Source organism: Perna viridis, chromosome 3 (assembly GCF_037379345.1).
Source record: "Perna viridis isolate PV_CMFRI_1.1 ecotype Kerala chromosome 3, ASM3737934v1, whole genome shotgun sequence".
NCBI classification, from domain to species: Eukaryota; Metazoa; Mollusca; class Bivalvia; order Mytilida; family Mytilidae; genus Perna; species Perna viridis.
The window spans coordinates 16,076,167-16,102,066 of record NC_142447.1 but is presented as its reverse complement, the minus strand read 5'-3'; the positions used below and the strand labels follow the sequence as shown (position 1 = coordinate 16,102,066).

The window sequence follows — 25,900 nt, the reverse complement described above, 5'->3', positions numbered from 1 at the left end:
TGCTTATTTCGTATGACATTGAAATTCCAAAATGACAATAAAGAATTGCCAAAAAAAATTGCTAAAAAAAAACAACAAAAAACTAAGTTGTTCATAAGGTATGCTCAGTTGAAATTGGCAATTAGATGTTGTTAAACGAAGTTGAATTGTAGTTAATGGTTCCAAAATAGGACGATTCATTAATTTGCCGAGTTTATATTAAAATTCATTTTGTTTACATAGATGTACTTAGAAGTCAAAATATATAACTATCCTAAAGGTGTAAAACATAGAAAAGTTTCAAGGTTTGAGGAGAGTTGTTGACGAAGCCCTCCTTCCACCGAGGGATTTTTTTATGTTGCTATTCTATAAATTATTCAACTTCCACATTGATGTCTTTTGTTCCAATCATTCTCATACTTTTTATGTCAAAGTGAAGCATGTTTCATTTTCAATCATTCACCATTTCCTAAAGGTAATTTGAATTCATACACGCAGTGAGTACATGTAAATAATTAGATATAAATTGACTTGAGAAATTGCTTGTTTAAGAACAGGTCACAATACACAGTGCAAATTAATTATTAGCCTACTTGCAAAAAGAATTAAAAAAAATGTCTCACTTTGTGTGTCATTTTGGACCTAAATTAGGCTTTTAATTCGTACTCTTATTTTTGTAGGTTATCGACTTTTAGAATTGTCTAACCCCAACATGTAACAATTAAGATTTAAAGAGTCAATTTGGTAGATTTCTAGAACAGACAAAAATGTTACAGGTAGAACGAACATTCATATTCAATTGCATGCTAGGTTCAGTAGATGATTTCATAAATGAATACCTGAACTGTATCATTGTGACAGCTTATTTACTTATTGCGTAATGTTGTCACCACAATGGTAATAATTATGAACATAAAAAGGTCTTCAAAAGAATTTTGTTTTAATATTCAATACATAAAATTCGGTTTCTCCTAAATTGGGTCGATAAACATTTATTTACGTCTATACAGCTTTTCTATGAGGTAAACTTCCCACTTACCCTATTCTCCGTTCCCATACTCTATTGTCATATTTCCCGTCCCCCATTGCTCCATTTGTCATGATCCATCGCCCAATTCCCTATACCCCATTGCCCCATTTCCAATTACAATATTCCCCGCAACCTTTGCCATATTCCCCGTCCCCCATTGCCCTATTCCTATTTCTCCATTGCCTCATTCGTCATCCACCATTGCTCCATTCGGCATGCTCGATTCTACACGTCTCATTCCCCAACTGACTCATTCGCAAGTCCCCATTGCCCCATTGACATGCCCCATTCCACACGTCTCATTCCCGATTGACTCATTCGCAAGTCCCCATTGCCCCATTGACATGCCCCATTCCACACGTCTCATTCCCAAATTGACTCATTCGCAAGTCCCCATTGCCCCATTTGACATGCCCCATTCCACACGTCTCATTTCCAATTCACATGCAACACAATACGTAAAAAATATTAATCAAGTGTGTGTCTATTTCGTTTGATTGTCTTTCGTATCCTGTCTGGTTCCTTTTATTTCTCGTTTAATTTACACCACGTTCCTTATGATACGAATTTTACATCTCGACAAAAAAAAAGCTCTTAATATTTATGTTTTTGATAAGTTCTTCTATCCCCGCACAATCAAAATGTCTTCTGAAACTGTTTTTCTCATTTAATTTGTTTCTAATTGTTTTTTTCATTGTTACAACCTCCTTGAATTTATCCCTACCTTTATTCTTGACGGTTCAGTCTTTATAGAAGAACAATTACACGGTGTTAAGTAAATGTATTATGTTTTAACAATTTAGAGAGCTTCAATTTACTCCATAAAGAATTCATATCTCAAGAACACAATTTTCATGGAATGAGCTTTCTTGTTAGAATTTTTACATTGCTTATACATGCAAATTTCTTTTACTATTTTATTCCTTTTTAAGACATGATTCACCATACTGGCTCATTGAGTTTATTGTCGTCGACGTCGATTGTAAACTTTTGTTGTGCTGTTAGTGTATTATATTTACAATGCATATTATCGCTGTTTTAATTAGAAGATTCGCGAAAGTCCATCATTTTCGATCGGTTAAAGAACAAATTTGTCTCCTTGCTTTACTAAAATGTCTGTTTAAAAAAAAAGCTTCAAGCTTTAACAAATAATTAGTTAATACGTATTGATAGAGACTATTTTTTACTCAATACTATGTGAAAATTTGATACATATGACATGTACACTACAAAATATTGATAATTTTTTTCAAACTTTTTAACAACAAAAAATCATTTTGTGCCTTTGAGAATAACGTAATTTAATTTATTAAACAGCCCGCCACTTTGTGCTGTTGATATATGAGGAGATTTACATAATATGTGTGTTCATCGTGTATCGTCCCCTGAATGGTGTGATCTCCCCTTGAATGGTGTTATCTCCCCTTGAATAGGCCAATCTTCCCTTCTCTGGTATATTAGGGGAAAAGGAGGTAATAAGGATTTCAGTTGTCATTACTTTAGGGTATGAAATACAATTTATACTGAAAATTTCATGTTAAGATCTGTATCATATAAGGTATCAACCCGAGACTTCTATATCACCCGAAGGGCACCGGCCTGCGGAGTGATATAGGTCGAGGGTTGATACGGCATGTGATACAGATTTTGACATGTCATGTTCGTTATATCATATATTTTATCTATTCTTTAAGTATTGTTCGTGAAGGTGTGTGATATAGGGTATGCGATACAGGTCTAGGGGTGTGATATAGGGTAAACGATATAGGATTTAAACAAACATTCATAATGCATATACAAAAAAGGTATATTTTTATCTAAATATATGATCTTACTACACTTCATCCTACTTTCTGTTCAGATTACTTTTTTAATTATTCTCGTGTTTTTTTCTTTGCAAATGGTTTCAAAAATTATGAATGCTAACATCTGACTGGCTGATCATGCCATTTCAACAGAAAGTAAAATGTCCTGTTGTTAGATCTTACATGCAATGATGCATTAGACCATTGGTAGGTGTAACTATAATCAGTTTCGGAAGATTTTTAAAATTCCAAATTTCTTTACTCCCATAAAATATTTTATACACCATTAAACAATGAGTGTTCATTCCTTGTACTGCACATGGTAGAATCTTTTTGTGAAAGATTTGGTTTCCTATTTCGATAATTTTTGTTTTGAGTACTTCTTGTTTACTATTTATATTTGGATTATGATCTTCCTATCCATTTGATTCTCATGCTACTAATGGGAGGTAACTCCTGAAAACACGTGAACAGCATATCAGAATTTTCAATAATAACATGACTAGTATTTTTGTATTCTTACGTATTTAAACATTTTATCTAAAATTAAAAATTTGGTATCATTTTCAAATTAAAATCTACAAAGTATTTGACAGAAATCTACAGATATTGCCCTCCATCCCTGTATCTACCATATATTATCGTATGTGGGAAACAGCAAAAAAAATGTACTTGAAAATTATTCTATAATCTAACAGACTTAAGTATATTTACGTCAGAGTATTCCTACATTAGACAATTTGTTTTATTTAATTTACTCGGTGAGATATCGACTTAATAATGACAGTCTGAATGGAAAATGTTGAAACAAATAATTAATCACTCTAGTAGTTGGTTCATAACTAGAACAAGAATGCAATGATTGGAACTTTTAAAATGAAAATAAAGAAAACCATTAAGATTGTTATAGCCTATTATGCGTTTTGACACATAAATTGGAACAACATATGTATGTTTGTTATGATAATATGATATAATTCTGAGCTATTTACTTTTTGATGATATCATATTAATTGGCCAATTTGACAAGATTTTTATTCAAATTTTTAAATTTCATATCATCAAGTCATCCGTACGCATCGTTGAATATCACGTGGGCTGTTTCTTGTATTAATAGGTCATTTTATGCCACGTGTTTTTGGAATTTATGGATTTTCCAGAATACTCCAAGTCAGATTTTTGCAATATTTTCAGTGAATCATGTCTACATATGTTAAGTTCCTGTGAAGTACGAAAAGTTTAAATGATAACGGTTACAGGCATCACTTTTTATTAGTCTCTTACCGGCAACTTTAGCAAAAGGGACTTTTGGGTTGCATCCCGTCCGTCAGTCTGTTAGTCCAGCAAGTCCCTTTTTAGGTCATGGTTGCAGATTTTCATGCGATATTTGGTACATTGCTTTGACTTGACAAATTGTAAATCAAGTTGCATTCCATTTGTTATTTTTTGCCAAATTTTTGACCAGTTTTTACCCTTCGAGTAATTACAATATTTGTCATGCTTACAGATATTAATTTGATATTTAGTACATTGCTTTTTCTTAACAAATGACAGACCAAATTATGGTTTTATATCGGTTCTTTTTTTTTTTCGAGTTACAGCCCTTGAACTTTGAAATTTGATGCAAAAACCCAGTTTCTGCTTTGTTTTGTTAACACATAAGACATATCATCACCAGACTGTTTTTTTTTGTCGGTTGTGGACCTTTATATGCTCTGTAAGGATTAATGGTATATACTTTTTAATGTTTATTCATTTTCCTATCCACCATTTCTGAAACGTAGGCTTCCAATCCATTTAAATTGTCTGAAGCTCAGCTAAACTTCCGGTGCTTTTGTAAAGTTCTATTCAGAATTTCAGATAAAATGCAAATATAGTATATCTAAATATGAAAACCTATCTTAGTTTATTCAAACAGTGTATTGTGGTACAACGTTCAAACCGATTCTATCTGCAAACAAATTTTGTTAGAAAAAAAAACAAAAAAACCTGCATTTGGTGCAAGCTTTTAAAAATATGTGATATGAAAAAGCTCTCAAAAAGTCTAAAATTATATCGAAAAGGCCTCAAGATAAAGAACTAAATTGAAGGATATTTAAAAATAGATGAGAGTATAATTGATGCGAAACTTTCAACAAAAGATTCCATTTTAATGGTACCTCTTCCAGAATGGCCTACGCGAAGATGAAACACTTTCACCAAAATAAGTATGTCGATAAAAGGACTGAACAGTTTTATCAAACATTTATAATGTTTGTCTAAATAGTTATTAGGCAAACTTAGATTTCAGCTGTGGTATTGTGTCTGGTTAATTATTCACTTAAACCCTCTCTGACTGAGTGTATGTAAGGGTGCAAATAAAAGAAATAACGAAGAAAACCGTGGCTTCCTAACTACACACTTATTACGATGATTAAATAGTAACAAAAACATAATCATACATATCAACTCAGTGTGAATTTAAAAAAAAAAACATTCATTTTTTATTCTTAATCTGAAAACCTCCTTCTTCGTAAATCAGCTTTTTGAATTGAAGTTACAAGAGAATTAAGTTCCCATGGTGGACCTACCGCCAATATGTTACCTGATTAAATGTAACAATGAAATAATCAGAAAGAAACTTAATATATCATTCAATACTCAATCACAATAAAAACCCTACGAAAGCTTTGCATATAAATTACCGGCAATCGATTTAAAGCCGTTACCTGCAAGCCGGGTTTTATCCCACTTTCACCCACTGAGTTGGGGTCACCGGTTCAGAAGCATGAACAGTTGCTAATTCCATTTAAGTAACTAAGGACTGAGCTTCATTTTAGGGGTAGCTCTCAACTGGCAAGCAGGTATGTTCATTTACAACCCAATTTTTAAGATTTGAAGAAAACATAGAGTATATTTAACACAGTAATATCAAATACTATATTTAAATGATATTATGAAAAGGGACACGTTTATTTAAACCGTTGCCTGAATAGATATATTTGGACTTTGGTGATACTTGTACCTCATCAATTTAATATGGACTTGACTTTTTACTATCAGAAGAAAACAAAGACTTTACCAATTTCAAGTTTAAATTTAAGAGATATATACACTGGATTTCTTTTATCTACTTGCATTATATACACGAGCTAATATTGTCATCATGAAGCGTTAAAATCTGGCTTGAACTTTTTCATGTTTACTTCATTTATCACAATTTTAATGTGATCAACTTAAATCGACAAATTTCAATGCAACTGCAACTGGAAATTATTTTTCAAGACATGTCCGACATAAAGCGTGTATGATAGAGATCTTAAACAAAAATATATGTTTTTAAGTAGCTGTCTTTGTAAGAATCATGCAAAATCTGAAAAATGTGATACACCCCAAAAAGGCGTCATATTTTTATTTTTGTAATTAGGTTGTTTTATGGGTCTATACTATGAAATATGTAATTATTCATTCAAATCTGCCTGCTCTTAGGAGATAACCCACATTGAAAATCCAGACGATTATATTGTATTTGAGTGCCATTTACAGAGTTATCTCCCTTAATTTTGAAATCTACAGTGCATTCTGTATAATTTTTATCTCTTAAGAGTACGGGTTATATGAAAAACCACATGTTAAATTCTGTTCACTGTGACATTTTAAACAAAATATCAAAAATAAAAATTTGTAGGCTTTTTACCCATGAACCATATTTTGCATGATCCTTAGCTGGAGTCCTACTTAATTAAATTGCATTCATTATTCCATCATTTGATGCTTTCTCATGTACAATTGGGGTGTGTTTAGTTTTACTCCTTTGATTCTTTTTCTCATGAACGTATTAAAGTAAATTTATATGAGTGAGTTTGGTAATGTTTAAATAGACCCTTTTGTGCTAACGTTGGGGTAGTCGATGAGCATGCGTAGAGCATGCTCAATATACACTTCCGCGAGGAAAATTCTTTTGTTCTGCCCAAGCTCTACCTCGCGGAAGTGTCTATTGAGCATGCTCATCAACTTACCACAAAAAGGTCTATTCCCCTTTAAAGTAATGTTTGTTTTTCTCTGACTACAACTGTTGATTCTAAGAAATGCACGTTATCTCAGTATGTTAGACAATATATTTACTTTTGAGAAGAGGTCATGTTTGCTTAAAATAAAAATATTCTTTTTACTTGTAAAGTTTATCACTTGTGTTTAATAATACAATTGATGTATGAAAATTTGTAGCGTCATGAGGGTCATATACCAAAACACCATTATGTTAACCTAAGTGATTCTCTTTCGATGTGAAGGAAGACGCCATCGAAGACCCTCCCCTTGCTTTTTTTCTAGCTTATATATATACTTTTGTCAGTTGCATTTTTCTAACTTGAAGCTCTGTATTTTCATACTTTTTTATTTAAATTCATAACCGACAAAAATGCAACCGATCATTACCGAACTTTGTTCAGACTAACAAATTCATTTACATTAAGCAAGTTTTTTGGATTACTTGGGTTAGCATCCAAATCGTTAATTATAATATGCTTTAATAGAACTTCTGAACATGATCACTTTATACAGGGTTTGGTTCAGACAGGTTTCAATGTACTAGTAACCGATATTTAAGGAGGTAGACCCAGGGTATGGGACACAACTCTTACAAATCATTGGAACGTTTGTAATCAGCATCTTACATCATTCTCGTGTAACCATCAAAGTAACTTTGACTAATTTCATTCTGTTTTAAACTAAAGCTTGATAGGCTCTGGTGAAATTGAATATAATAAAAGCATATCTCTGATTTTAATATTATGTCCCTTACCCTAGGTCTACCTCCTTAAGTTTTAACTGTGCATATCTGACCTGATCATAATGCCTCACAGTATATTCTACCCTTAATGTATTTTGCTATCAGATTATTATATCTTGTTATTATCTTAAGTATTTGATTATCAGGCGTTAAAAAATAAGCAGAAGTTGTTTCGTGCATGTCATAAACCACCATTTTTTTATAAACACTTACAGACCACTGAACAACTCTTTGTTTGTCACTGGGTTATTTCACTTTTGAGATAACACTGATTTGGTTGGTATTAGGAAGAAATAAATATAATATAAAAAAATACAGAACTCATTACAGAAAGAATTATCGTTACATCAAAATATATCATATGTAGACAAAAACATTTTTTTGTTCGGTGGATTTTTCTGCACCACGAAATACTTCTACTATTGTCAGTCTCTGATTTTTTAAAATGAAATGGAACCTAAACGGATAAAACAAATTTGCTTATTTTTCATAAAAAGTCAGCAGTACCAAGAAATGATGCATGCAGCAAGACAAACATTGAACCTTCTTTATGACTTCGTGCTAGATAATATAATGTAGGGTATTAACAAAATTACTGAACTGAAAAACTCAAGGCAAATCAAGTGTTAAAAAGTCTGTAAAATATTGCAACTGTCAATGTCATAATGACATAAATGCATAAAGATTCCTTGAGATATTATTCTCTTCGTATGCGTGATGCAGATGTCTATCTTTGATGTATAACACCACTTGAATGATCATTGCAAGAACAAAAACTTTGCTTTTCTCATGTCAGGTGAGTTTGTATATGGCCGTTAATTTGTCTCTGTGTCTTGCTAGATACTTCTAGTTGCCGACCAACCATTAAAATAAAAGTATTTCAAAGTGTTTTATTAAAGTAGTAAAACATTAAAATAAAAGTACTTTGGCATTTATAGGGCAAACATCTATTGTTAAAGGTTGATAAAGGAACAAAAAAAGCGAGTAAAGGTTGCATGACACTTAACAGTATATCTCTTTTTATCCACAGACAGTATTTATGACCCTTATGGAGGTTGTTAACTATTTATGTGCGGTTAATATAAATTGATTGCGTCGTGGGTTTTCTTTTACTTCTATTACCTCTTTTCCGTCGCAGTTTATTGCATTTTATAATGTCGATACTTTTTAAATATTGATGAAACAGCGGTTTGACTTCATTTCTCGGTTAGGGCATATGTTACTGAAGGTACAATAAGTGCTTTGAAACTGAAACATATTGTCTGAACTTTCACTGAAAAGGATACCTGCTTGTATTGGAAAAAAAATTGTTGAGGTCAGTTCTAGTTTTGCCTTTATTGCACGATCAATCTAAGGGATTAAGTATCGGTCCCCGTAATAATCTGGCAGTGGGTGAAACATTTCATGAAAAAACCACCATTTTGAAAGTTTAATTTGACTATTTTCACTATCAGAATCAAGGAAAACAGACAAGATTTTCCATATCATGCTGGCCCATTGAGTTACAATTTCATTGAAATCACGGCACTGAAAATGAACATTTCAAGGGCAAATAACTGTGTCAAAAACCTCATTTTTCTAACATTCTGTTGAAGAAAAATTACTGAGGAAAGCCAGTGATGTACTGATTAAATAATGGTCTTTTCAAATAGAGAAGGTATCCTTGATTGATAATATATTATCAGATTGGTGGGGTTTTGACATGTATGTTTCTGATTTTTCCCATTTTGCCTGATTCTTACAAACACTTACACTTATTGTTAAATAATTATTGTATTGTATTACATTAAATATACAGGTATAACAATGCTCTTAAATTTTAATAGGTTAGTATGCAATTTCTTGGCCGTAAAGATTTGTTTTCTCAGCCTATGGTGTAATTGCTACAGTTTTATTACTCGATAGGTACCACATAGAGGAAAACGAAAAAAAAAGTTTTCATGGAAATCGCATGGAAATCTTTCTTAATATATTTTTAATTTCTGATATGAAAGTCGTGTACATATCATTTGAATTTTTTTTTCGGGGGGGGGGGGGGAGTGGGGGGCAATCATCGCATCGATTCACATAATTTCACATACCATCTGTTTTATTCCCTAATAAAATGTGGCATTCATTTTAACTTGTTTGCATGTGATGAACGATCTGTTTGTCGACATTTCAATCAGACGCGGTTACGTAATTAAGGACATCGATGCCATTTCTTTTTAGACTACCAAAACATGAATTGGGTTTTAATATTTAGTAGAATTGAAGATTGTTCATTTCAAATAAAGCAGCTCAATTAAGTTTAAACATTTGAATAACCCTGAATTGTACATGTACTATGTACACGTGTTAGAGCGCTATGCATACAGTTATGTCATTGAGTTCATGTATGAAGCATGTTCTGCATATTTAGTTGTTGAATAGTGTTTTCTTACAGTTAAAGACATTTTCATTTGTGAGGTAATAACATGAACAAGTAGGGATTTGTCCTCTAGAATTAAGGATGTTCACTTATTACTTATTAGTATTGAAGATAACTTGCTGACTTCAAATTTTGGCAATGAATCATATGAAAAATAGGTACGAGATTTCAAATAGCACTTTGAGGAAAGGATTTAACTCAATCTTGCCTCACTAATTTTTTTTTAAAGGGTTAATATCAGCAAATGAGAATTTGAAAATGATGCAAAAAATGTATGATAAACATTAGGTATAAAATGAATGACAAACTATGTATTTTAAGTATCTAAAAATTAACAGACGTCGTAAAGTTAGAATCTACGTATTTACCCTGAAACATCTCTGTTTCAATGTTCGAAGAAAATCTGAAAATAAACGTTCGTACATTTTCATCGTTTTCAAACCGTCTGGATTGAAATTGATAAAAACTTTTCTTAATTGAAACGTCCAGCCTCCTAATATCATAAGTATTTATTCATTTAAAATCAATCTTAAAACAAAAATTGTTTCGAATTATTCACAACGTCAATAAGTAATATTTACATTAAGCCTTTCTGAAGTGTAAAGATAATATTAGAAACGGATGAAGACTAGACGTCTAAAGCAGCAAATGGTACTAATTCTAAAAAAAATCGATATCAACTTTGAAATTTAAATCTGAAATATGAAATGAAAAATATCAAGCTGTTTCCTTGTTTTGAGACTTTCGGAGCTAGACACCGTTTGTTAGACTTAGGTAAGCAAGTGTCTAAATATGAGCAAATGAAATGGTTAAAATGCAATGTGGAATTAAAAAGCGGAAGCATATTTACAGTTATTTTATTTTGGAGCCTTTGCATTTTCATTGTCTATGTGCATCCGACTTTTAACATGATATCTAAACTAACGATCCTTTATTTCAGTATCATTGATATTTTGTATTTAACATATTTAAAAAAAAAAATACCACAGCTTTTTTACTCAAATTTTCCCTTCCCCTATCCTCTTTCTTAGTTACATTGTGTTTTCCTGAATTTTACACGAAAATTCCATACATTGTACATGAATCCTGTATTCTTCGCCCATTCTCCTATTCTCATTATTAAATCCCTACTGTTTTATTCAACTATATCAAGAACAAAATATATTACAGATGCCTAGTTTAACCTTTCTTTATTCGCCAATTTATCTTTTTGAAATCCCAAAAGCAACTGTTCGGAGCTCTAATGTATCATTTTCAAAACCCAGTACTTAATTCCAAATTCTCTAATGGATCATGTCCCATGTCCAAGTCACCTGTTTCCAATTCTCAAGAACACTTTACTCCATTCTCAAATGCATCATTTCCCAATTCCAAGGACACTATTCCCCATTTAAAAAAGCGTCATTCCGAAGTCTCAAGGACGCTGTTCCCCATATACTTACGCATCATTTCCCAATGCCCCGTTTACTAAAAGTATCATTTCTAAATTCCCACGACACTGTTTCCTATTTACTGATGCATAATTTCCAGTACACTATATATTTACAATGCTCTCATTTTCCAATCCAAGCATACGATTCCCCATTTGCTAATGCATTATGTTAAAATTTCATGCATGCTAACCTCATTACATGGCATATATTTCCACCATGTCTAGGGCACTGATGCAGGAGTTGTCGATACCTTAGATTGAGTGAATATTCTCACATATGCATGCTCTTTTTTCCTACACAGTTAAAAAAAAACGTTTCCATTTCATCTTTTAAATTACGTCATTTGCAAAACCTATTAACTATCATACCAAGAACAATACCCCCATTACTTTTGATTCACTAGTCCCAGGTTGAATCTAATACATATTTTACTTCAATCCACAGATAAAAATTACATAGAATACACTGTAGATTTCAAAATTAAGGGAGATAACTTTGTAAATGGCGTTCAAATACAACAGAATCTACTGGATTTTCAATGTCAGTGGATTATCTCCTAAGAGCAGGCAGATTTGAATGAATAATTACACAGTTCATAGTATAGACCCATAAAACAACTTAATTAAAAAAAATAATAATAATATGTAGCCTTTTTTGGGGTGTATAACATTTTTCAGATTTTGCATGATTCTTACAAAGACAGCTACTTAATCTGTGTAGCTGTGTAGGTGGAATTGTGGTAGTAAAAACATGTACATGTATTGTATGAATTTACCATAGATAGAACTTTTATAAGTATAAGGTATCTCAAAGATTGAATGTAAAATATCATTTGAAGAAATGAGTTGTACATCTTTAGCTCTTGATGTCAATTGTAATTGCTATTATACAATATAATTTATGAGGTTAAGTAGTATTTATTCAAGATCATAGATAAAAAGGGAAATTATAAGACATCGGTGGTCTTTAATTAAAATATTATTTCAGTTGTGAAAAACTCGTTTATTAAAACCATTTTAAACATATAAACATACCCCATTTAAATCAGTTTATCTCAGACCAGTCTTTGAAAAGGCCTTTAAATGTGTTTAAAAAGTTTTGTTTGTGATGTACTGTGCAACAGCTTAACCGCTCAACAATCTTTTCATCCCCCATAATTGTTTAATATCTCGCACCTGTCAAACAATACTAAACTAAACGTAATATATATTGTTAAATCATATTAGCTTCAATTGACGACAGAAATTAAACTTGAAGAGGAATGTTTGGGGTTATATTAAATACCAGACCTATATTTCGCGGCATGATATGGAGGTCGAGTGATGGTACGGTCTGTCATCGAGTTGAGTAGACTTTTAATTGATCCATAACTGTTGTCGCAAAATCACTTCAGATTCTTCGGTTGCTTTTTAGATAATTATACATCAAAAAGTGCCTTTTCATCAGGACATTTTTATATTACCACTCATGAATTACCCCCTTTATGATTAATGTCTGGGGTCTTTCGTTACTAGGTAGGGAATATGTGAATACTGTTTTTTTCTCTCTCTTTTCTTTTTTTTTTTGACTATTAAATTTAATGCCTTCATTGTTTTGTCGAAAAAGAAACCGAATAGGTTAAGGTAAAATTTTTCTCTTTTTGTGCTTACATTTTTTCTTACATTTATCACCATTGTCACCTTATTTTTACTTTAACTTGTTGGAATATTTTTGGTTAATTTCAGGAGGTAATTGCTTCTGCTGACTATTCTAAAAAATATTATTGGCTAGAAACCATTTTCAAAGATTAACATCGTTAATTATTGAAAACAAAAAAAATATGTTCAATTCAGCAGTTAGAGATTCAATATAAAACAACTCGAACGTGACATGATGGGACTATTAATTATGGAAACACTTAGTTATGTGGATAACTACATAGTATGTTGGTTACACATTTTAAAAATCACTTTTTTAATTGCAGACGAGGTTCCTAAGGCACATACGCCAGTTCCTGATACTACAACAGACAAATCGAAAGAGTATCACTGGTTGTGTTGGCCCGAACCTCAGACGAACGAGGATATACCTTTAAGATCCCAGACCTCATTAGGTTTCCATAGAGCACCAACGCCTTACGGTGGAGGACCGGGAGACGATATAGAAGATCGACCCAGTAGTGTAATACCAGGCTACGTCTTTGGAGACTCCGAGGTAAGTGTATATTTTATTTTCAATAAGAGTAACAGTAATTATATGATTGCAATACCGATAGTTATTAGCTATGTTTATTCCATCATAACTGAGGTTTAAAATTGAATTGATTCATCATTAACATCGGCGGGGTTGTTATAAATCAATTTTTAGAGGTAGCCAACCTTAACTTGTCGTGTTGGGTTTCATATATGCCTTCTTTCCCCGTTTCAAGTTGGACTCCTTTATGGTTATATAACCACAATGCCGCCCCACGATAATTTCTTTTGCTAGCATTAATGAAACCCACCAAATATAAGAATTAATGTGTTGCCCCTTTAATCATTTTTTATGTCTATGCATAGCCTTACAAGACAGCACGTTTGAGATTTGAATCTATTTTTTTAAATCATGATTTTTATGTCATTAGCTAAATGTTGACTGGTAATATTAAATACTTAAGATCTAGATTTTGAAAAGACGCTAAAGTTAAGAAAGACCAACAACCAAGAAAATATTTAAATTGTGCTCTTTTAGTCATCTCTTTCTGTAATTAATGACACGTTACAGTTCTGCAGTTACCATTACATTTCTTGATTATTTCCTGTGCATTCAATTTTTATGTGAATTTTACTACACACATTGCATATCAAACATTATATTCAACCAAAGATCGATTATCAGAGCAATTTGTTTTATATGCAGAAAATTGGGAAGTAATGAAATTGCCTGTTGGTACCAATTTGAAATAAATTGGTTATTATGTCATAGACAAATACCCGTAACATCTTTATAAACGTAATTACGTGTTTGCACAGGTATAATTCGTTAATTTATGGCAAGTAAAGATTTCATATCTCCTGTTCAATCGATATTTTTATCGTCTTATTTAGAATTAATTGCTTTGTAAGGATCATCCATCGTTTATGTGGAACTAGAACGTCGAATTTTTTAACATCGAGAAATAAAATTTACTTCAGGAAATGAAAATTGTCTTCCCTTGATTTAATGGTAATTACAAGATAGACTTTCTTGTGTTGCTTACTGGACAATTGACCCTCTGTTTTTAGATTAAAATATCTTTGAAATGATACAAATTTTTAGTATCGTTGTTAATTTCCAGTAAAACGTATTAGGTAATAATCATTCAATCAAGGGAACACCAAACTTATTCCTTGAAGTTAACTATATTACGCGCTGTAATATATTCGTAAAATGTCCCAACAACTGTTTCCTTCGGAACGGAATCCCAGAAATTCTGCAACAAACAAATATAAAAGGATGATTAACCAGTCCAAATTCTGACGACGCAAAACTTGCTTTAAACCCTAGTCGATTTAACGTTTTATGTCTTACATTTTGACACCACTATACTATTATACGGAAAAAGCTACTTGTGCCCGTTAAGTTATTCCTCCTTTCAATGTGGTTTCGTAATACATTTGTCAAATATCTAATTTGATATGTGAGATTTTCGTATACTGCATTTTTAAAAAAAATATGTAGGTTTCTGAATGTTTGAATGATACAAATGGATTTATTAATACATATATCATGTGTCTAGAAATATGAGAACGGGTACATTTGTATTAATTCTTAATAAATGGTTCTGTCTTAATGAGAAATAAACATCTACAGAATGATACATCATATATTCTAATTTCAATCTTCATATGAAGGTTAGGTGTAATTAATAGATACTTTTATCAAGATTTTGTTCTATTATTCATAGAAAAAATTCCATTCCCATTTGTCTGTGAAAACTCTCTATTAGGTTTTCGCCGAGACTTTCATTGTTGAGGACATGTCTACAAATGAGATCAGTTTTAACCTCTCACAAAACTGTCCTAGAACTGTCAGAAGAACAGTTCTATGAGAGATTTAGAACAGTTCTCGGACAGTTATAGAGACAGTTGTTCTGAAAGTTCTAACAGAGCCGGCTCTACTAGTGGAACTGTATTTTTTTTTTGTAGAGCTGGCTCTGCTAGTGGAATTGTATTTTTTGTAGAGCTGGCTCTGCTAGTGGAATTGTATTTTTTTGTAGAGCTGGCTCTGCTAGAACTGTCAAAAGGATTTGCTCTAGTAGTAGAACTATTTTCGTAGAACCTGCACTTCTGCTAGTAGAATTGTCAGAAGAGCCGGCTGTGGGACAGTTTTCAAGGTGTCATAGAACAATTCCAGGGCCGGCTTTTCTGACAGTTCACCTGAGAGGTTAGAACTGATCTTATCTGTATGTCCTAGAGCCGGCTCTTCTGATAGTTCACCTGAGAGGTTAGAACTGATCTCATCTGTATGTCCTAGAGCCGGCTCTTCTGACAGTTCACCTGAGAGGTAAGAACTGATCTCATCTGTATGTCATAACGCCCCCCTGCAAGGATTTCCCTTCAAACTGTTTCGGTCCAAAAGACATGCAAATATCACTTTAATTTGATACCTTCAGTATGATTCTTTGATGGAGCTCTACTTAATCAAACAGACTAACTTGTCAAAAATTGGCCTACCTTAACTTTATGATGACTTCCACATGCCATGATTGTAGATCTTGGGTAAAGCGTCATGCTTTTGCGCTACTCCTTTCTTTACCTTAATTTTCAATTTTCCTCTAACAAATTACTAAATTTTATAGATATATTTCGTATTAGTCTCCATAATATATTTAAATCAGTTTATCTAATTGTTTCATTAAACTTAATTTAAATGATAACATTTTTATATGCATTGATACGATCATTGGTCTTGAGTTGATATACAATACAAATAATATTGTTATTGTCATGTATATTATTCTAATCCAGACTTTTATGATATATTTAAATCTGTAAGAAATATTAGACTCAATAAAAAGCAGTTCAGAGGTTAGTCTGTCTGGATTTGTACGTGTAAAAACAATAAAATCAATTATCATCTACTTTATTTTTTTTCTTGTGTTTGTTAAAAAAGTAGGGAATGATATTGTACACGTTAATGTTGGAGTAGATGTAATATTTCCATGGTTTACCTCATCGGGTCACCCGCTGCGTTTTCCAAATTTTTCACCGAATCTGTTCTGCTAGATATTTTTCCTCATAGAAAACTGTTTGAATTATATTCTTTGTATCGTTTGTCTGTTTGTATGTTTGTGTGTCTCTCATAACATTGTACACATTGTCTCTTCTATGCGGTTTGTCGAATTTGAATAAAATCTCTCTATGTAATACTCTCATGACAGCATGGAATGAATATGGATTGTTTCGAATTTCGAAGGGGCATTTCAAATGGCCCCTTAATTTTGATTTCTACTGGCGCTTGTACTTACATATTAGCCAAACCTGAATACCTCCTGCTTTGAAAACAACCATTAAAAATTCCAGGTTTTGCTATCAAGGAAATGGAAAAAAATCACATACATATAACAACAATCTGAAAATCTATATGTAATATTTAAAACGCGTAATTCATCGATAAAGACTCGGATAAATGAGTATTTGAGGTCGTTTCTAGGCGTCTCGAATTACCAGAACAATTTGGTCTAAAAGTACAAAGATTGTTGAAATGAAAATAGGTGGTATAATGTAAATATTAAAATAACATTGTTTCCACTATCAAGTGCCGAAACAACTCTATTTCATCGTGTAAGTCCGGACAATTTAATGACTATAGAATTAGTGACCCGTATGACAAAGATCATTTAGAGGTTTATTGTGAATAATTGTTAAAAAACCAACAATACAATTGGTAAGGTAGCGATAAATGGGTATCTAGTAATTTGATATCTGAGAATATATGTTCTACCCATTCAACAGTGATCTTGGCACTAAATTTAATTTATCCATTTCAAGATGCGCCGTTCAGATAATTGTAAAAACTGAAAAATCATTCAGTGTTCAAATACTTTTACCAAAATGGAAGATGAAGTTGTTAATACGGACGATGAACCATTTTCGTTGACGGTAGGTGAAATTTTTCGCATTAAAGTTTTGTAAACTCAGCTGTTTTAAAAGTTACATTGACATTGAGCGAGTTTTTATCATCCGTTAGTCTAATGACTAATGCATGTTTTAAAATATTAACCACTTTAGAATATATAATAGCAGTTAAAGGAATTCGAAAGCTTGATGTAAGAATGTAAGATTATGATAAATTTTAATAATAATGTTCATTAGAAAATAATTCTTGTGTCATTGCTGAATTTCTATATTTCCGGTGGAATGCATTAATAAGCAAATAATTACTGTCTAGAATATAAATTTTAAACAGGCAAAAAAATAAGCAAAATTTAATGCATGTGAAATGTAAAAGCATTACCTTTGTAACATGGTTTTTATACATGTGAAAGACAAAACAAAAAAACAAAAAAAAAAAACAAAAAAAAAAAAAAAAACGCAAATAAGATAAAAAGCTGTTATACAATTGTATGCAAATTTCTTAGTACAAGCGTAGTTGAAAAGAATATCAAAAGACGAACTTCCACCACGCGTGTTTGATTCAAGTTTGTTTCTTTAAATGTATTTATTTACTAATTAAGTTTAAACATGTTGTAGAATTCATATACATATAAGTCCATACATTCTATTACAGAAAGCCAGTAAGTCTTTGATTAAGAAATTGCTTTTACGTTTCAATTTTAATTTTGTATGTAACATCAAAAACTGTTTTAAATGAACTAGTACTGGTGTGGGTGTTAAAATAATGATAAGTCGTGTTAAAAGTGACATCGAAAAGTCACAATAAATAAAGAAATCATCAACAACAAACAAAATATAAAAGAAATAAAAATGCACTGACAACTATCAAATAAAACATCTTTAATCAAATTACGGTTTAAAGGGATGGTCATACGACAGCTAAGATAAGCATGGATCTTTGCTACCCCCCCCCCCCCACCCCCCCAAATAAAAAAAATTGTCACACATTGTATGATCGAGTTGCAAGTTTTTTTACAATATTAAGATGTATTCGAACTATTTGTTAATGTTCTTTATATAGGTCTTTAAAGGCAATTGCCATACCAGCTTCGCAAGCGTCGGTCAAATCGAAACGACGACCGCGAAGTCTAATAAATCTTTTCGAATTGTTTACTTTATCGTCAAAATGGCTTTATAAGTCGAAACAACACACAGCCTTGGCAACTTTGCAAAGGTTTCGTAATTGTCAATTATTATGGATAATAATTGTATTGCATAAGAATGAGGTTAAGTAACGGTAAGGTTAAATTGCAGATCAATTACATATTACTTTAAGATAAACAGACGTTCGAACAACCAAGCACTCATTGCTTAAGTCAACACCCTATTTTAAGATACGTGTGTTGATAAAAGTTAATTGCAGGTGACTATCAAAGAAAAAATGAGCATTTATTAATGAAAAAAAACGTGAAAAACTGAATACCATAGTAGAATTTTAGAGGATCAGGCGATTTGATCAAAGTTAATTGCGGGTGACTCCAAATACAAAAATGGATCCTTAGATTGGAGCAAAAAGAATAAAACGCGACATATTTCGAACGCAGACGTCTTTACTACACGTCATGAAACTATCCATACTTCATATTGAAGGATATACTTACTCGCAACGTAATTATGACAAGTAATTGTTTTTCAGCTCAAAGACGATTCTTGTTACATGGTCATATTTTTTCTTTTATTGAAAGATATTTTTGTCAAGGAGTTGGGGCGGAACGTCGTGCTTCAGATATTATCTCTTCTTTCAGACTATTCACCTTAATGCATGTCGTTCTTTCAATAAGTTTTTAGCCTTATCTGATATTCTTAACCCATATTCCTTTCAATTTGGTATTTTAGTTAAAAGTACACATTTGAAAGGATATTGTCTGCTCGTCTCTACTTCATAATTGTTAGTAATGTATTTTAACATCTGTACAAAAAGAATTTGGGTCAAAGACATTTACATAACTTTAAGTAAGACTATGGCGTTATTTTATACTTGTATTTTATAATTAATTTTGTGATTGTCGTATTCGGGTATAAAACAACATAAATATCAGACAAAGAAGGCGATAAAAGAAACGTAAAAAATGTACAACCAAAATACTTTTGATGACGTATTAAATCGTTTTGAAAAAAAAAATATAATACATCATTTTGAATCATTAACTTTTTTAGACCAATTGAATTTATTGTGTGCATCGTCTTTATACATCAAATTAATTTTGTCAAGTATTTTTCCGACGCAGTCGGTAAAGTTTCGCTTTTTACCCTTTGACATTAAAGACGCTCTTCCATGGAAACGCAAGTCACCTGATCGCATTTCTGTTTTCCCGATTGGCCAAATACTGATAACTTAGTGGCGTTCCAAAAAAACTGTATCGAAAATTAAAATTGCGTGTCATGTGTTATTTCCTGAATGAAATGTAGAAAATTATGAGCAAAAGGAACAAGTTGTACTGCGTCGGCTACCTTTATTTTTAAAGTCTTCTTCTTTTTTCTTTTCCTTTCTTTTTTTGATCAAAATCACTTATGCATATTAAGTAACTGTGCCAATATAGATCAAACTTCATCCAATTCTAAAACAATGTATCCCATTAATAGGAAAGATGCTTAATGCATGATTCGTAATTAGGTTGTTCCCGTATTTATACACAAATATGTTATGGTACCAGAACGCATTTGTAGTGTTTCCGCCATAAAAAGATTTTGCTATTTTTATTGCAGGATATTACTCGTGGACCTCCTATGACATATGTCCCAGAGTTGAAATCTTGGGTCAATAGTTCAAATCAGTACGGTAAGTAGTACTTACTCCTCTTGTTGATATAGCCCAGTCAAATACTAATAGTCATTCAATGTCTGCCCCCCCCACCCCCCCACCCCAACGAAGGAAGAAGATATACCAAAGATACGGCACTTGAACGAAAAAACACACGCACATAGAAAAACGAACTCCATCAAACACGGGGCATAGCTCAGGTGTTCCTTTGGAGAGTAGTGGTTTCTTTTTATTTGCAAGTAGAGGCTAACCGTACGTCTACTTTAATCTAAAGTGTTATATTGGTTTTTATCATGATCGAACCCGAAAGATTGAATTATTGTAGTCACCTTCTACTACAGTTGAACCTGTTTAAACTGAGCCCATTTTGGACTGTAGAGTGTGTTTGGTTTAGACAGACATTCGATTTATCCATGCACAAAATATATGAAAAATGATAAAAAGAGATTTCAAAAAGTGTCTGGTTTGGATATTTTTCTTATTTGCTTCTAATGCGATTTAGACATGTATTACTGTACCTATGATTCGAATAAAAAGATTCTACCGAAGCACGATTACTGCTGTACCATTTGGTGTTCAATAACATTGGAAATATACTAAATCGAAAAGTAGGTCAAAGGCCATTAAGCACGAAAAAAGATATCAGTTAGTTATAGAATAATTGATTAATAATGTATAAACAATTCAGTACAAAATGTTTTAAGACTTAATGAATATTTCGTTGTCTGTAAAAAGCATATTGTCGGGTAGGGAGTGATAATTGAATCCCACAATTGATACTGAAATTGCTTTAACTGGACTATTTTCAATTTACAACATTTTCCCATTTTTCCTACTAATAATGAGTATAGCATGCGATGCATATCTGTCAAGATGGATGGAAATTGTCATTCATTTATATCTTTAGTTCTGAGGTCTGGAAAATAGAAACAATAATTGTCACAATGTTTTTATCAGTTTAAGTGAATGATGCATTTTCAGCCGCAACGTGATACATATTTTATTACTGGTGTGGATAGAACTAGATTATAATGTCTACCATATTAGGTTAATTAGTTAAAAATGAAACAAGGAAACAAAGAAAAGAAACAAATAAACGAAAATGTCATGTATTTTTCTCATAATTATAAGCATATTAATATAATTACACTACTTTATGATATTTCAATTTTAATTTCAATATTTTAATAAAAATGAATCGCATTTGACGATGAGGTATTTGATCAAAAAGTTTTAATTTTCCATGTATAGATTTATTGAAATAATCTATACAATATTTATATCATATTTACGTAAATATCCGATTCGCTTGAAAGTAGAGAAAACCAAGGACAAATGTGTGTGTGTATTGAACAGTAGCATGCTCCATGGCCCGTAACAGTACCACATTTTTTTGCATGTTGATTATTGTATAGAATTCTCAACAAAACTCATTACGTGTATTTCCTCTGGGGTTATTACTCAACGATAAGGAAATGAGCTGGACATTTTTCATCGAAAATTGACATTCTACGCTTCAGGTTGGATTAAATATATGGAGTTACAAATAAACAGCACCCTGAATGAACCAAAAACCTGTCTAAACCAGAAACTTTTTAAAGTCTCTTCCTACCATTTTTAATATATTTGAACATGGATTAACCGAAAACGTGTCTAAACAGAACAAAGGGGGTCTGGATTACACGAGTTTCAATGTACATGTGTTCACGTGATTTCTAAATGAATTCGTTATCAAGTCTAATAAGAAACAAGATTTTACAATTACGTTATGTTAACGATATACGTCCAGCCAACCGGAATTGGTATCAGATAAATTCGCAGAAATGGGTCAGGGAAGTGAATTCACAGTGAAAATAGCCTTTGAATTGATTTAAAATCAAAATATGCAGTTCGTAAGCAAAGAAAAAAATAAATTATTTACCGTATCTTTAACCACTACCTTTTTCATTAATGTCAACAGGAATTTGCCAAAGTGTTACGTATTTTCATAGATTGAATTTCTTTTTCAGACAAAGATCTAGCCACAAACGTCATGACTACCATGTATCCTACTAGTCTTGCTCCACCACTGCCACCAGAAGCACTCCGTCCAAAACGTCAGATGACCTTCACCTATGGAGGAAGAAGGTCAAACAATTCTAACTACAATTCCATGCCTGACCCTTTAATCCACTACTCTCAGAGCTGGCGACCATTGTATGAAGATAGACGGACTGTTAGTCGTCAAGAGGCATTGTAAGTTTTAAATCGAGACAAAGTCATGAGCCGATATGACAACTTTTTTTTTCTGTATTTTACTTTTCTGTTTAATTATCAGGGATAGTGTGACAATAAATGATAATAATAATTATCACTCTCTAAACATACTTAAGTGGTAAATTAAATGTATTCGACAGAGTGTATAACGGTCAGGTCAACTGAAAAGACCCGTGAACGTAACTAGCCTATAAGACCATAAGGCTGATTTTTTTAATTGTTTTTTTTTACAGAAGGCACTCAGTGCCATCTTTTCCCCAGATTCCTGCTTTTGAAAGAAGCAAAACCGACATAAAACCAATGTCTACCCGCAGACCAATCCGTTATCCAAGGGGAGAAGATTACATACATGAGCGAAGCATGTTCATGGTAAGTTTGTTACTGATTTTACTTGCATTAATCTATATAATTTAATATCAGTAGTATTAGGGTTTCTGATTGGATAAAAAAATCGTCCATCATCTCATAAACAAAATTTTGTAATGACCGTGACGTCATCAAACTCTTTTAGAATTTTATAAGGAATGACTGTTGTATTCTTTAAGTCTATTTGAAATAACCTCAATGCCCTTGATGACGCTTGAAAATGACATGCGTAGCAGGTTATTTAATGTGCACCGCGTGATTGAGGTTATTTCTTCCACTTTTTTTTTTCATACACCGAAAAAACATATAACAGTCATTCCTTACATGATGTATTTATTAGTACATGTTGTTACCTCATCATAGTTATTTTATTTTGTAAAATTCTACGTCATGTTTATTATTCGGCTTCATTGGGATTAGTTTTAGATTTAGCAATAAAAATCGAAAATATTTATAAGAGATGATGTCCTTATTCATTTTTTTTGGTCCGTTTCTGTTCATTCGATCTGTTAAATTACGCTAACCTGGCACCTTTGCATGTAAAGGGAAGTAATCAAAATTATTAGGCTTGCTGAAGATAACTCCGCAAATAAATCAGGTGACAATAAATATTCATCAGAAAGGCATCTAAGTTACTAAGTACAATGTAATTGAAATAAGATAGATGTTTCAGAAATTTTTTGTTTGTGTTAGTCTGTTTTTTGTTTTGCCTTGGAATTTTTTCCCGAAGCAGTCGGTATAGTTTCGCTTTTTACCCTTTGACCTTAAGGACGCTCGTCAATGGAAACTCAAGTCACCTGATCGCAATTCTGTTTCCTGATTGGCCAAATACTGATATTAACTTAGTGTCGTTTGGAAAAAAAACTGTATCGAAAATTTGTAATTGTGTGCCGCATGTTATTTTATTGAAAGAAATATAGAAACTTAGAAATAAAAGACGAAAATTTTACTGCGTCGGCTATCTTTTTTTTAAAGATAGTACTTGTTCATAGTTATATTGATACATTAACTGGTAACAAGGACAAATGGGAACTGCTCTCACTATCTACACTTGACATGGTATCACAATAGGCTTGGAGCAATTTCCTGTGAGCGGAACGTGACTTTTTGTAGGTTATAATTAGGGGCACTTATGGTACATAAATACATGCATCTCATTTTTTTTTTATAGACAACTCAGCCATCGTGTAGTGGCCACTTTATTATCCACCCGGATTGGGTTTCAGAAAGACTTGGACGGCGTAAAATCATTTTTGGAAAGAAAAATGGACAGTCAAGGAATGGACTGCGTTATGGAACAACACAAGAAATTTAGGAACACTTATTTATATTTGTATGCGTTACTTTGATTTTTTCATAATAGGGTCTTTGAAAGACCAACTGTTACACATTCTCTCCTTTTTTGGGTCAAGTATGTTCTAAGTATTTTATTTATAGAATTATAAACGTTACAGTTCATTATTTGAGTTTATAATATTAAACTAATGTGATTAAATTCTAAATGCTGTAACAAAATTATATACAATAGATTTTTTCATATCCCGAAATCCGATTTCAAATTACTACATGTTTGCAAAGAGTGTATTGTGGGTAATTAAAACGCTCTCCTCTTTTGGAGAAATATACATGGCGATAATTTTGTTAGTGTTATAATGCAAGAAATTCCTAGAGATCTCAAGCAATTGATACAATCACTCAAAGGCGAATAGATATAGTTTTCATTTATAAAATGCTCAAAGTTTCATCAAAATATAAGTCCACAAAAGAATCGGGTGGAGCGAAAATTTTTGCAAAACATCCGACAATGTCAAAAGATATCGGTTTCTTTTCTCGTTTCGATCTAGTTTTTCATGGCATGAAATTCAAAAGTTTAAGTGGAATATCGTATAAAAATGGAAATTTAACATTTTCTTTCGAAATTCCTGAAGAAAAGATAAAAATATGTATCATTCCGTTCCAGTTCATTTCCCTGCAAAATATATTAATTTAATCAGCTAGTAATTGAAGCCTTGATAACCGAAAGAATGAGGACCTTAATTTTATGTGGACTGGTAGACAACTATAAATAAATTAAAAATGACAAACTAGTACGTGTATGTTTAGTGTTTTTTGTAGCATATAAGTACCAAAAGTCTTTCTGATTATCCGTCCGATCATGATTTATTTATATGAATGTACAATTTATTAGTCTTTTTGATTTTACAACTGTATACTTATTAGGGGTTGAATACCTTCATGTCATATTTTGAACAGTATCTTTATCATTGCAGTAATGCCGTATTTTGCTCAACTTTGCTTATATTGTAATTAGTATTTAGCAATTTAACAAAAGCTAAAGGGATCGGAAATTTAGATATAAGAAAAGTTACAACAGGATATTTACAAGTCTTTATGCCCAGATTTGGCCATTTGAAAATAGCTAATTTATTTAATGTTTAAAATCATATTCCCCAAATAAAGAAATTTTGTGTTTTTCTATTGCTATTTTACGCTCTATTTCTTAATATAAAGGCAGTGTATGAAGTAATTGCAGTTTCATTTTTCCTACTATTTCATTGGTGCAATGTTTTGCCATCAAAGATGGCTGTCGATTTTCCGAATCATGTTGAGTTTCTGTTTTATTCCTTTGTCTAGTCTTTTTTTCTTTTTATTATCATTTGTGGTTTAAAGTTTTTATACGTGTAGAATAGATATGAATTTATTTATTTCTAATAAGTTGTAAATAATTCACTCTAGTTTAGGTTATGCATGCACATGCGTGTTATTAATACATCATCTGAGTGTGTGTGACCAATCAAATTCGAGTATAGGCAGATGCTGCAGACCTGCAACGCCGCTATACTTTTACCGGGAACAGTATTAAGTTGTACAGAACGGTTTGGAGTGTGTTTTGCATAATTTTAGCGTAATCATTGTAAATAAATCTACCATTAATATATTTATTGCAAAATAAAAAAAAAGATTTTATACGTA

At 32.0% G+C, this 25,900-nt stretch overlaps 2 protein-coding genes across 3 annotated transcripts in view; one reads left to right on the top strand and one right to left on the bottom strand.

Moving 5' to 3' along the window:
* LOC148621184 (uncharacterized) overlaps positions 1–16,283 on the bottom strand; it is a 73,200-nt gene extending 56,917 nt beyond the window's left edge. Inside the window, exon 1 of one of the 2 annotated variants that reach the window (XM_088575294.1) lies at positions 16,102–16,283. In XM_088575294.1, coding sequence (XP_088431420.1) covers positions 16,102–16,158 — 57 coding nt within the window. In that variant the 5' untranslated portion in view covers positions 16,159–16,283. The remainder of the gene's footprint in view (positions 1–16,101) is intronic. The other variant, XM_088575299.1, reaches the window with a different exon arrangement.
* The window catches only part of LOC148621183 (uncharacterized), a 41,476-nt gene extending 15,576 nt beyond the window's left edge, over positions 1–25,900 (top strand). The window contains exons 4-8 of the mRNA XM_088575290.1: positions 13,392–13,621; positions 20,251–20,323; positions 22,315–22,540; positions 22,795–22,930; positions 24,099–25,900. Of these exons, the coding sequence (XP_088431416.1) occupies positions 13,392–13,621; positions 20,251–20,323; positions 22,315–22,540; positions 22,795–22,930; positions 24,099–24,242 (809 nt within the window). The 3' untranslated portion in view covers positions 24,243–25,900. The remainder of the gene's footprint in view (positions 1–13,391; positions 13,622–20,250; positions 20,324–22,314; positions 22,541–22,794; positions 22,931–24,098) is intronic.